Source organism: Lolium rigidum, chromosome 4 (assembly GCF_022539505.1).
Source record: "Lolium rigidum isolate FL_2022 chromosome 4, APGP_CSIRO_Lrig_0.1, whole genome shotgun sequence".
Taxonomy (NCBI): Eukaryota; Viridiplantae; Streptophyta; class Magnoliopsida; order Poales; family Poaceae; genus Lolium; species Lolium rigidum.
In genome coordinates, this window is record NC_061511.1 from 164,044,150 (window position 1) to 164,058,511 (window position 14,362).

Genomic DNA, 14,362 nt, shown 5'->3' on the forward strand with positions numbered 1-14,362 from the left:
AGTTCCCTATTTTCTACTGTTTTTGTATTTCAGAACAGTTGTACATGAAATATTCTCGGAATTGGACGAAACAAAATCCAAAGTTAATATTTTACCGTAACAAAGACATAGTCCAGATGGGAGACGAGGAGGCGCCACAGGGCGTCCAGACCATTAAATGGCGCGGCCAAGGGTGGGCCCGCCCCAAGGGGTGGAGTGGGCCACCCCAGGCGGCCACCTATTTATTGATGATCTCAGGAAAAACCTAAACACCCGAGCCTCCATCCATGAAAAGTTCCATCACGGCCGCCATCGCAGACCTTAGCTCGGGAGGGTTCTGAAGTTCTTCCCTGAACTCTACCGGAGAGGGAGATCATCACCGGAGGCTTCTACATCGCCATGCCCACCTCTGAAGTGATGCGTGAGTAGTTCATCCATGGACTATGGGTCCATAGCAGTAGCTAGATGGTTGTCTTCTCCAATTTGTGCCTCATGTTTAGATCTTGTGAGCTGCCTATCATGATCAAGATCATCCTTACGTAATGATACATGTTGTGTTTGCTGGGACCCGATGAATATTGAATACTATGTTGAGATCGATTATATATACTTGTCATATGTTATTTGTGATCTTGCATCCTCTCCGTTGCTAGTAGATACTCTGGCCAAGTAAATGCTTGTGACTCCAAGAGGGAGTATTTATGCTCGATGGTGGGTTTATGCCTCTAGTTTTCTAGAAGAGTGATAATAACTTCTAAGATTGTAGATGTGCTATTGATACTAGGGAGAAAACAACAATATTTTATCCTAGGGTAATTCTATTTTTTACTTTATACATATTGCTTGATGCGATAATATGTTGCTTGCAACTTAATACTGGAAGGGGCTCGAACGATAACCGGAAGGTGGATTAATAGTCATAGATGCAGTTGGATTACGGTCTATTTATTATGTTGTAATGCCCAAACGAATCTCATAGTAATCATCTTGTCATGTATGGTATTTATTCTATCAATTGCCCAGCTGTAATTTGTTCACCTAGCATATTACTTATCTTTATGGAGAGACACCTCTAGTGAACTGTGGACCCCGGTCCTTTCTTTTACACTGGTACAATCATCATGTTCTGTTTACTTACTGCAAGCACTATTCTCTTTAATTCCACTGTAAACAATCATCATCTTTCCACACTATACGTCTAATCCTTTGTGTTCAGCAAAACCGGTGAGATTGACAACCTCACTGTAAGTTGGGGCAAAGTACTTTGGTTGTGTTAAGTGCAGGTTCCACGTTGTTGCTGACGCCGGTAGTGCGCCCTGCCAATAGTCAGCTAGCAACACCTTCGAAAGTCACGCATTTCTCCTACTGGTCGATTAAACCTTGGTTTCTTACTGAGGGAAAACTTGCGGCTGTGCTCATCATACCTTCCTCTTGGGGTTCCCCAACGGTGTGCAATCTGCACTCATCAGATGCCCAAGGCATCCCCTTCTTCATCAACAAAGTATCAGGTCATCTTTCAAGACACTATATTTTTATTGCTTCATATCCTCTGTATTGTTCTTGGAGCATCTTTATTTTTGTTTTTAGGTTTACTTTGCTTTGTTTGATGTAGCATATGGTTGGATCCAAGCATATTTGTTTTGAGAATGACACACTCCGTTTTAATTGCATAGAACACTCTAGTTTTCACTCCTATTGTTATGCGAGTGTTCTCTTTTGCTAGTACTGCGTTTAGCTCTGGTTTTGCACTCATATTTTGTTTAGAGCTTGTTAGTTTTCCTTAGTTAGATATGCTTAGCTTTCTGGTCTTTATTAATTATTATCTATGAGAGTTGGTTCAAATAAATTGATTGGTATTGGAGACGAGTAAAATGTTTCATGTTTATAGTGATGTAAAAGGAAGCTTGTTTAGACTTTGGCATATACTTTGGCATGTCATGTTGGATGTTATTTTAATCATATGCTTAGTAGTTATTGTTGTAGCATGACTTGTCTCAAATAGTTGGGAGTTCTTAATGTGCCATTGAAAAAGCATGTGTTGTTTCCATTATAAAAAGCATAATATTGTGGTATTCTCCTTTGATACTTTATTGGGTTGACTTGGCACATATTTACATCATGTTATGACTAAAAACCAGTCACCTAAAGCCTCTATATGATCATTTAATTTTTGACTTGTAATATCACTTTATGCTTCGATTAACAATGTTTTGTCGCTATGCATGATTATGACCATTATTGCTCTCTTAGTTGGTCGCTCCCAGTTTTTTGCTAGCCTTCGCCTGTACTGAATATGAGCTCTACTCGTGCATACAACTCCTAAAAACCAAAGTTTTCCAATTGTGTCCACCATACCTACCTATATGTGGTATTTCACCGCCACTCCAAAGTGAATTGCCTGTGTGCTACCTTTAAACCTTCAAACATTATTACTTGTTTCATGTTTTGTTTTAGCTAATGACGATTAATTGAATGCTTTATCATCTCTTTCTTGTTTATTATGGCTTCACACCTTGACTAGCATGCACAATGTGATGGTCCTTAATTTTGCAAAAGAGGAGGCGCGGGTGTCCACCCACCAAATATAAATTGAACCAATAATCTAAATCTCCTAACATTATGTACTTGAGAAATCATGAACTTAGCTTGTTTAAACAAAGGAGAATAGGAACTTTATTGTTCTCTCTATGGGAGCCGCTCTTGAAGCCATTAAACATGAAAGGGTGATAGATCATTTGATGCCATTCGTTGACATAGACATACATACCTCTCAAAATATATTTTCAACACCTCTATTTCATTCAAAATAAAAAGCTCTAGCACATGAGTAATCTTGCTTCCCTCTACGTAAGGCCTTTCTTTTACTTTTATGTTGAGTCTTCATCTTCTTACTTTATGCACCAATTAAGACAGCATAGTTGTCATGCTGAGTATAATGTGCATAGTCCCAAAATTTATTATTGATTGATTCATGATTATGTTATTGCTTGTTCTCAAAATAATTGTATCTAGTCACCCTTTAAACTTTAAAGTTGTCCTGGCATTTATGTTTTGCTATCTCATAAAGGCAATCTGAATACCACTTTGCTATGTTTTCTCTATATGCTAATTAAAACAAACAATTGTTTTCAGTGCACTATTATTCATGATCTTTTGTTTGAGTTACTTCTCATGTTGTAGCATAGTTGCTAAGTTCTATTGTAAGAATTATATCTATCATGTCTATGTTTAGAGTACTTTAATCCCAACTCACAATGTTTTTACAATAACTTGATCAAGATTGTGTTGGCTTCATGTCAGCTCAAAAATTATTGTTGTTATCACTTAGCCACTCGAGGACAAGCAGGAGTTAAGCTTGGGGATGTTGATACGTTGGAAATGTATCTATAATTTTTTATGCTCCAAGCTTGTTTTACACCAATTTATATATGTTTTGTTTACACTTCGTTGCACTTTTATGCATTTTTCGAAACTAACCTATTGACAAGATGCCACAGTGCCAGTTCCCTGTTTTCTGCTGTTTTGTTTTTCAGAAAAGTTGTACAGGAAATATTTTCGGAATTGGACGAAGTACCTATTTTACTGTAACGAAGACGGAGTCCGGAGGAGAGACGAAGAAGTGCCACGAGGCGGCCACAGGTGTGGGTCCCTCGGGCACCCACCGACCTCGCCCTTCCGCCTATTTATTCACCTGTTCGGGAAAAACCTAAATACCCGAGCCTCCATCCACAAAAATTTCCAGTCGCGGCCGCCATCGCCGACCCTAGCTAGGGAGGGTTCCGAAGCTCTTCCTGGCACCCTGCCGGAGAGGGAGATCATCACCGGAGGCCTCTACATCGCCATGCCCGCCTCCGAAGTGATGCGTGTGTAGTTCATCTCTGGACTACGGGTCCATAGCAGTAGCTAGATGGTTGTCTTCTCCAATTTATGCTTCATGTTTAGATCTTGTGAGGTGCCTATCATGATCAAGATCATCTTTATGTAATGCTACATGTTGTGCTTGCTGAGATCCGATGAATATTGAATACTATGGTTGAGATTGATTATATACTTGTCATATGTTATTTGTGAGCTTGCATGCTCTCAGTTGCTAGTAGATGTTCTGGCCAAGTATATGCTTGTAACTCCAAGAGGGAGTATTTATGCTCGATAGTGGGTTCATGCCTCTAGTAATCTGGGAGAGTGATAATAACTTCTAAGATTGTAGATGTGTCGTTGCTACCAGGGAGAAAACAACAATGATTTGTCTAAGGATAATTCTATTGTTTACTTTACACACTATGCTTAATGCGATAATCTGTTGCTTGCAACTTAATACTGAAAGGGGTGCGGACGCTAACCGGAAGGTGGATTATTAGTCATGGACGTAGTTGGATTACGGTCTATGTATCATGTTGTAATGCCCAAATGAATCTCATAGTAATCATCTTGTTATGTATGGTCTTTACTCTGTCAATTACCCAGCTGTAATTTGTTCACCCAACATGTTATTTATCTTTATGGAGAGATACCTCTAGTGAAATGTGGACCCCGGTACTTTTTTGACATTGATAAAATCATCTACTGCAAACACATGTTCTGTTTACTTACTGCAAGCACTGTTCTCTTTAATTCCACTTCAAACAAACATCTCTTTTCAAACTATATGGTTAATCCTTTGTTTGCAGCAAAACCGGTGAGATTGACAACCTCACTGTAAGTTGGGGCAAAGTATTTTGGTTGTGTTATGTGCAGGTTCCACGTTGTTGCTGACGCCGGTAGTGCTCCCTACCAAAAGTCAGCTAGCAACACCTTCAGAAGTGATTTCTTTCTCCTACTGGTCGATTAAAACGTGGTTTCTTACTGAGAGAAAACTTGCTACTGTGCTCATCATACCTTCCTCTTGGGGTTCCCCAACGGTGTGCTCTGCACTCATCATCGGAGAACGGCCGTCTTGCGGTTGTGGGCCACAACCTTTTGGCGTGTCGCATGGAATATGTGGGCATAAGGTAAAGGTTGTAGTTGATCGCTCTTCATCAGTGCCCCATGCAAGGGCATTAACTGAAACGGCCGTCACATGTGGGAAAAATCGTACATCCCTTTAGGGTTAAACCTTTTCGAAAAGTCGTGCTCACAGTTATGGATGGCTTTGAGATAGATGCATGATCATAGATAAGTTTAATATCATCGTAAAACTTGACAATAGTGTGAATAAGGATCCCTCCTCAGTGGTGGGTATCGGAGGAGTGATCCAAGATGAGTATTCCAGATGAGAATGACTTCGGTAGATACAAGATGATGATCAGTAAAGCTAGTGATATTGATATCTTATCCCCTTTTAAATGTTCTGAGTAGAGTCGAGCTTCTACTCCCTCTTGTCTTGCAAAGAAATCTGGCATTACCCAAAAGAAGTTGTACTTAAAGCCTCACATAACCGATCGCGTTGCTAACGTGTTGTATTAAGTCTTTGCTGAGTCATTGTACTCAGCTTGTCGTATTTCTGCTGTAGAGGAGGTTGCCCCGGGTAAGGATGATGGGTTCTATGCCGACATTGAGTTTGACCACTAGTTTGGGGTTTCTAGATAGCAGCTTGGGGTTGCGGACTGGGTTAGCACTCCGTCGTTTGTTCCTAGCCTCTAAGCCGTTATTAAACTTGCTATGTAGAATAGCATAATTTTATTTTCGTTGTTTGTGATGTACTGTGGGTTCACGAGACATCTACTTGTAATACTTAGATCTTTACTCTGCAAAGAGTAGTACAATTATCTTCTTTCAGTCGTAGAGTATATGTTGTGTTACCGGTCGTGGTTACCCATCTCGCCCATGATGCGTGCATGAATATAAAGTGTACCAGAGGGGTTTAAGGCACTCGAGCCTATTGTTATGCAGTTTTGGTTATGATTAGCAGGATTGTTTAGGTGTTGATGTGCCAACGGCATTTTTAGCGCCTTCCGACGTGTTTCGGCCTGGGATTGGTACCCAAGTATCCCTCGAACCCAGCCTAGCGGTGTGAGGTGTTGTAGTGGCGATGGTTTTCCGGCATGTCTGCCGATGTGTTTTGGCATGTGATTTGTACCCCGGCAACCCTCATATCTGCGCATTTGATACATAACGTCTTTGTATATTCTAATCACGGGGTCCGACACCATGGGTCAAAGTTGGGGGATATTTTGAACTAAGGAAAAATCTGACACAATTGTTGAGTAAAATGTGACAAAATATTTTAAATAGGAATATGCATTCGAGCAAGGTCACAAGAGGTGGAAAAAATGGAACAATCTCAACTAAATAATAGCATTCCTATGAAACACGAAACTACAAGTTCAAATTTGAAAACAAAAGCATAGCGTGGAGCCATGGACATCGATCTACATTCTCACACGTACTTTTTGGCAGGTAAAGTTAAGCGGATTTTTAAGGTAGGGACTAGCAAATATCAAATGTCCAGCCTAAGAGATCCATTGGTTCGGCTTGATCAATACTTGTCAACTGAATGAGTAGTATTTTTCCACCGAACGGCATATACGACAGAAAAGGCACACTTCCATTTAATATAGGAAACTTCCTTATATTAGTTTCCTTAGCTTGACATTCCTTATAATACCTTTTTTTTATTTCTTAGACTAATTTTGTGGACAAACAATTTGTGCATGTGGCTCATAAAATCGGATCAACACTTCATGAATTCTAGAGAAAAGAAACATTATATGTGGTGTATCCCTTCGTAATAAGTTGGCAATCATGATAAATCTTATTTGAGACATATTTTCTGATTGTAAATTGTCGTGCATGTTGATCCCAATCCATTCATTAAAAAAGAGTAGACTTTTTGTATGCCAAAATGCAGCAGCAGCAGCAGTCATGCACAATGATCACGTCTATAAAAAAAATTGGAGTAGGGCGGGTTTATTTTAATTTCTTGATAAGAGGCATGTAAAACCCATGTATAAGATAATTACTCTATGATTGGGCACAGATAATTGATGGATTCATTTGTTGTTCTTCGGTATTTTGGACCGCCACTGCTTAAACACCATTAAATGCAGTAGATCATAAGCTTAGATGCATGTAACAACTTCACACGACCCATATTCATGTGGGTGTAGGTAAAATAGGCACGGGTTGATCGAATCTACGGTAAGAATATCAAAGACGTTTTTTTTTTTTTTTTGAGATAAGAATATCAAAGACGTTATGTGGCACGATTGCACTTGCCATAGTAGCAAATAAAATCAAATCCCTGTCGTGATTTCTTACCCAGCGATTTGTCCGAAATACTATTAGTCCTACGGACTAGTAAATTGTACCGTAAAAAACTCAAAGTTTAACAAATATAAATAACTGAGGTAAAACAAGATCTTAAGAATTGAGTGGCAGGTTCTAGAACTGGATGTTTGAGGTGTAGACAGTGTCGGCCTTCCAGGCTGCCGGGATGACGTCTTGGGCGACGAGCTTCTTGCCAGACTCGCTGGTGAGGCGGAGCGAGAAGGGCCCCTTGATCGGGATGGCGCCATCCCATCTCCAGACGGCGCCCCACGACTCCGTCATGGGCTTCCACGCCGGCGACTGCTTCTCCTGGATGTCCACCTGGATAATGTCGCCGTCGTCAGAGACGAACTTGACGAGTATGGCGAGGTAGTTGGGGTTGGATCCCTTCTCGACGTGGAAGGTGATCTTGGTGCCGGGCGGGTACTTGCAGCGCACCCTCCTGAACTGCAGCTCGAGCTCTCCGACGGACCGGAGCGCCTGGTCCTTCCCGGGCAACGCCATGAGGCCGAAGGCATGGCCGGAGAGGTCGAAGTGGTAGGGCGCGATGGGCTCGTAGTTCTTGTCCGTGACGAAGATCGTGATCGGCTTGTCGGCGCACGGCACTGGCTTCTGACACTTGACCTGCAATTCACGTACGCACCAATATTAACATATACGATCGATGCGTTGATAATTTGAGGTTTGGCGATTTGTAGCCTGGTGTATCGTGGGTACCTCGTAGCAGGAGCCGCATCCCTTGCCGTCCTTGAAGATGGGGATGTTGCCGCAGGCCGTCATGCCAAGGTAGGGAGGCAGGTTCACGTCCTTGATCCCGCACGCGCCTCCTGCATTGCACACACACATACGGTATATTTCAGGCAAGATATGTCGCAGCGCAGAAATTCTCCATCGATAAATGGTAATCACTTACCATTGTCTTTGGGTCCTGCGCCCGTGGGCTTGCCGTACCAGGTGGCCTTGGCGGGGAGCCACCTGGTGTCGTATTTGGTTGTGATGTTGGGGCCCGGCGGTACCTTGGAGATGCACGCGCCGCCGGTGACCAGCGCCGCCAGGACGGCAACGGCGAGGACGTAGGAGAGGGAACCCATATCGTATGTTGTCTTGCTGTGAGTGTCGTAATGGTGAATAGATCCATGTGGGGGCGGGGGTATTTGTAGGAAAAACGGATGGACTAGCGCCGCCGTAGCGCGAGCGAGCGAGTGCAGTGCAGCAGGGCTGACGGGCGCACGGGCTGCGCTACGGGAGCGCCGGCGTTCGCGTGGACTTGATCTGTTCGGTGGTTTGGATCGGAGGACGGTTTGGTCATGCGTTGGTGCTGCGCATGCGTGCGAGTGCGAGGATGGCGAGCTATACGCGCCGTCCATTTCGCCAAGGAGGTGATATTATTCCATTATTTGGACATGCAAATTCTGCGTTTACGTACGTTTGCGAATCAGTTTCGATCAATGCAGTCTTAATTAACGTCGCCTCCGTTTCGCCGAGGTGAAATTGTTCCATGATTTGGGCATGAAAATATGCGTGTATATAGAAGAGATATAACACAAGATGCATATTATGTAGGACGCATCTAGCGGGCGGTCGCGTGCCGGTTAGTCAATCTGAGCGGTCGCTCCAAAATGGAAAGTGCATGTCCGTGGAAGGATCTGGCACACCCTAATCATTAGGAAAGTTTCTGTCTACACCTCACACAAACGGAAACACGTGTCAAAGAAATGGCAGGCTAGCTGATATCATGTGCCGTTTTATAAAAAACTGTAACTTTTAAACCGTGTAGCCAAATTATAATCCGTTTTCACTTCTAGAATCCCCACGACGAGAGCTTCGAAACTAGACCACATTTGCATATGTTTCGACAGATTTTTTTAACAAGCAACTTTAATGCGCGATAGAGCAACTTTGTTGTGCAGCAAAGTAACTTTGGTGTGCGGCAAAACAACTTTTGGAGTGCAACGAAAATTATCCTTCGCCATTGCAGCAAGTTGCCTACCGTTGCAGCGAAGTTGCCTGCCGTTGCAGCGAAGTTGCCTACGTCGCAATGAAGTTTCCTACCGTGGTAGCAAATTTGCTTATCATTTTACTGTTTCAACGAACTTGCCTACTCGTTGTTGCAAAGTTGCCTACGCTACCGAAAAGCATGATAGGCAACATAGCAATGACGAAAAGCAACTATTGCAACAAAGTTGCGAGGATGACTCGGCCGGCATGAGCGGGGGAATGACTGACTCGACCGATGTGGGGTGTTTCGGAAAGCAATGCTAGCTATGCTAGAGTCACCAAATGTGGGGCGATGATACTTACAATTGCGCTCGCCACTGGGATGGCTTGATCGGCAACATTGTTGCTACGATCGACCAGGGCTAAACCTTGTGAACTACATCATAGGTGCGGCCAACGACCTAGAGTTGCTCGTATTTTTTTTTTGGTGCATTAGGAGTTGTTGCTGCAGCTGTTGCGGAGTCTACCATCGTTGTGAATCAATTGTTTTCATTGCACATGAAAGTTGCTTTTTCACACACCAAAATTGTTTTGCTGTACAACAAAGTTGTTCTGTCGCGCATCAAAGTTACTTGTTAAAAAAATTCATCGAAACATATGAAAACGTGGTCTAGTTTCGAAGCTCTCGTCGTGAGGATTCTAAAAGTGAAAACGGATTATAATTTCGCCGCACGATTTAGAAGTTACAGTTATTTTAAAAAGGAAACATGTTATCAGCTAGCCTACCATTTCTTTAGCTGGACGCACGGTTTAACATCTGTCGTGTAGTGCGTCCGCTCGGAGCTTCGGTTTGGCACGCGCCTGCCGGAAAGAATTCAGGTATTATGTATTACTAGTTGAATGTCCGTGCGTTACTACAGAATAATTGTTTAGCTCGATTTATTATTTTATTCTCGTGTGTAGAAAGCGGGTTTGTGTCTGATATGTAGCAATACCTGGAAAATATTTGGCTCTGTCCAAATCTTTCTATATGGTAACTACCATTCACCCCTCTGGTCATTTCTCGTCACGGTACATGTCTCATAGACCTCCTATCTCAGTGCGGGTTTGGTAGTCAGGGGAGGAAATCCTGGGTCACTAAATCCCCAAAGGATAATGTTTTGAAGGGGTGGAGATGTTCAATTCAAAGATGATTATTTGGCAAATGTAATAAAAACAGAATATTCACCAACAATTACCTGCAGGCTCCCAATATAGCCATTACATGAATTCAATTGCAGGAAAGATAGTACATAGACATATTACAAAATCCTCGTGATAAATCTTTATTAAAAGACCACACATATCTGATCACAAATAGCGATATATCGGATCTGTCATCCAACTATCATAACATATTTGGTTGCAAGAAATATTATCCTTGATCTTCCTTGTGTGTGCCCCATATGTCAGCCGCTCTATTGTCCTCAACTTCACTCGGATCAACAACTTCTGTATATTTCTGGAGTTTCATTCAGAAAAATGATTAACTATGCAATAGTCATTTTTTTTGAAACATAAAGTACTACCTCCATCCCAAGGCTTAAGGCCTATATTTTTTTTTAGAAAATCGTTAAGTTTGACTATGTTTTTATAAAAAATTATTAACATGTGAAATACAAAATTAATATTATTAGATAGATAATGAAATATAGTTTCATGTGCTATCTAAAAAATATCATATTTATTGATAGATTATTCTAAAATTTTGGTCAAACTTTACTTGCTTTGACTTTTTCAAAAAAGATATAAACCTTAATCATGGGATGGAGGTAGTAGTCCTTATGTAATTGGAGCCTAAAAATAGATGTGTGCACCGGAAAGAAAATGACCGAAGAAACTGAAGAAAGGAAAGCAAGCTTACCAGAAGATTTCCTATTGAGATCGTTGCTGTCTTTTTTCATATTCTCTCAAGCAATGTTTTGTTTGCTTTCTCTAACTTAACGCTTCAAACTTACCATATGTAGTAGCGACAACCCATGAAACATCTCTACAAAATTCGAAGCCAAGATTACTGAATATACTAAATTGAATTTGGCGCAGCTATCCCAATTTGTTTCCTATTCATCTCCAATCATGTTTCTCATCAAGTCTCCATTGGTCGAGCATCACTCAACTCGATGTATATAAGTGTTTCTACGGATCTTTCACTTGGAGATGATGAGGAATATGAAGGAACTAGTTACTAAAGTTTATTTTTGAAACGAGTGTAAGAATTAAACTTGTATCAGTCAAGAAGGCACACCACTCACTGAAGAGGTAAATGCATATGACATAATAGGAATCTATCATTTAAATCAAATCCATGACTCTGCTCATGAGCTTTCATTTATGTTACCTCTTTTACATATGCTTCTGCTGAACAAGTAAAGGTCAAACCATGACTCTGATCATATGGACGTGATAAAAAGTAGGAGATGAACTATCACCATCGCTAAACCAAACTTAGCAGTAAAGATGTTACATTATAATGCGGATATTGTTAAGAGTGAATCACTTGCTATGAAAATAAATTGATTTAAAGATAAATTCCTGAACAAATATGTGACGGCATTATCCTCCAATTTACCAAGAACCAGCATATAGCCCTGGCTCAAGGACTATCGATTCTTATAGTCCAGCCCGAAGGCAATCGCTTGTTCAACTATAAATATACAAAAAAAAAACAATCATAAGTGCATTTGATGCAGAGGTGGAGCGAGACCAAGAATTGAGGCCCATCGTGTACGTGCGGCATGTCTTTGTGACCACAGTTTCTCAACAACGGACACCTCATATGGGGGAGGTCATCGATTGACCTGGACCAGCATGTCGGACTCCGTGTTTCAGAGTCTCGGCCATCACCACGTCGCCTGAAATCATCACACTTGCTAGAGATCAATATAGATATCATATGTTTATTTAGGTCTCACCCGAGCAAGGTGAGATCCAACGAGATGTTGGTCTAGACCTTCATCAATGGCGTCGTTCCCCTAAGCGCACAAGGAACAGCCTGATGGCGTGTATTTCACACGTTCGTTGGGAACCCCAAGAGGAAGGTATGATGCGCACAGCAGCAAGTTTTTCCTCAGAAAGAAACCAAGGTTTATCGAACCAGGAGGAGCCAAGAAGCACGTTGAAGGTTGATGGCGGCGGGATGTAGTGCGGCGCAACACCGGAGATTCCGGCGCCAACGTGGAACCTGCACAACACAACCAAAGTACTTTGCCCCAACGAAACGAGTGAGGTTGTCAATCTCACCGGCTTGCTGTAACAAAGGATTAACCGTATTGTGTGGAAGATGATTGTTTGCAGAGAAAACAGATAAAAACAAGTATTGCAGACAGATTTGTATTTCGAGTATTAAAGAATGGACCGGGGTCCACAGTTCACTAGAGGTGTCTCTCCCATAAGATAAAAGCATGTTGGGTAAACAAATTACAGTCGGGCAATTGACAAATAGAGAGGGCATAACAATGCACATACATGTCATGATAAGTACAGTGAGATTTAATTGGGCATTACGACAAAGTACATAGACCGCCATCCAACTGCATCTATGCCTAAAAAGTCCACCTTCGGGTTATCGTCCGACCCCCTCCGGTATTAAGTTGCTAAACAACGGACAATTGCATTAAGTATGGTGCGTAATGTAATCAACAACTACATCCTCGGACATAGCGCCAATGTTTTATCCCTAGTGGCAACGGCACAACACAATCTTAGAACTTTCAGTCATCGTCCCGGTGTCAATGCGGGCATTAACCCACTATCGAGCATAAATACTCCCTCTTGGAGTTAAGAGCAAAAACTTGGCCGAGCCTCTACTAATAACGGAGAGCATGCAAGATCATAAACAACACATATGTAATAACTTGATAATTAACATAACATGGTATTCTCTATCCATCGGATCCCGACAAACACAACATAGAGTATTACGAGATAGATGATCTTGATCATGTTAGGCAGCTCACAAGATCCAACAATGAAGCACAATGAGGAGAAGACAACCATCTAGCTACTTGCTATGGACCCATAGTCCGAGGGGTGAACTACTCACTCATCACTCCGGAGGCGACCATGACGGTGTAGAGTCCTCCGGGAGATGAATCCCCTCTCCGGCGGGGTGCCGGAGGAGATCTCCGAGAATCCCCGAGATGGGATTGGCGGCGGCGGCGTCTGCGGAAGGTTTTCCGTATCGTGGTTTTTCGCATCGGGGGTTTCGCGACGGAGGCTTTAAGTAGGCGGAAGGGCGAGTCGGAGGGCTGACGAGGGGCCCACACCATAGGCGGCGCGGGCCCCCTGCGGCCGCGCGGCCCTATGGTGGCGGCGCCTCGTCGCCCCACTTCGTATCCCTTTCGGTCTTCTGGAAGGTTCGTGGCAAAATAGGACCCTGGGTCTTGATTTCGTCCAATTCCGAGAATATTTCGTTAATAGGATTTCTGAAACCAAAAACAGCAGAAAACGACAATCGGCACTTCGGTATCTTGTTAATAGGTTAGTTCCAGAAAATGCACGAATATGACATAAAGTGTGCATAAAACATGTAGGTATCATCAATAATATGACATGGATCATAAGAAATTATCGATACGTCGGAGACGTATCAAGCATCCCCAAGCTTAGTTCTGCTCGTCCCGAGCAGGTAAAACGATAACAAAGATAATTTCTGAAGTGACATGCCATCATAACCTTGATCATACTATTTGTAAATATATGTAATGAATGCAGCGATCAAAACAATGGTGATGACTGATACGTCTCCGACGTATCGATAATTTCTTATGTTCTATGCCATATTATTGATGATACCTACATGTTTTATGCACACTTTATGTCATATTCGTGCATTTTCTGGAACTAACCTATTAACAAGATGCCGAAGTGCCGTCTCGTTTTCTGCTGTTTTTGGTTTCAGAAATCCTAGTAACGAAATATTCTCGAATTGGACGAAACAAAGACCCAGTGGCCCTATTTTTCCACGGAGCTTCCAGAAGACCGAAGAACACACGAAGTGGGGCCACGAGGTGGCCAGACTATAGGGCGGCGCGGCCCAAGCCCTGGCCGCGCCGACCTATAGCGTGGGCCCCTCGTGACGCCCCTTGACCTGCCCTTCCGCCTACTTAAAGCCTCCGTCGCGAAACCCCTGATGCGAAAAACCACGATACGGAAAACCTCA

The 14,362-nt window shown here is 42.5% G+C and overlaps 1 protein-coding gene across 1 annotated transcript; it reads right to left on the reverse strand.

The window, feature by feature from the left end:
* Positions 1-7,338: 7,338 nt before the first annotated feature.
* LOC124708806 (expansin-B9-like) lies at positions 7,339-8,315 on the reverse strand. Its single transcript, XM_047240464.1, has 3 exons — positions 8,138-8,315; positions 7,942-8,051; positions 7,339-7,848 (listed from the first exon to the last, which is right to left on the reverse strand). Exons 1-3 carry the CDS (start codon positions 8,313-8,315, stop codon positions 7,339-7,341), a joined length of 798 nt encoding a protein of 265 aa, XP_047096420.1.
* Positions 8,316-14,362: the final 6,047 nt, after the last annotated feature.

Coding starts and splice junctions, on each gene's coding strand:
- LOC124708806 (XM_047240464.1), bottom strand. CDS start 8,315: ATGGGTTCCCTCTCCTACGTCCTCGCCGTTGCCGTCCTGGCGGCGCTG. Junction 8,052..8,137: donor CGCAGGACCCAAAGACAATG/GTAAGTGATTAC, acceptor TGTGCAATGCAG/GAGGCGCGTGCGGGATCAAG. Junction 7,849..7,941: donor GATGCGGCTCCTGCTACGAG/GTACCCACGATA, acceptor CGTGAATTGCAG/GTCAAGTGTCAGAAGCCAGT.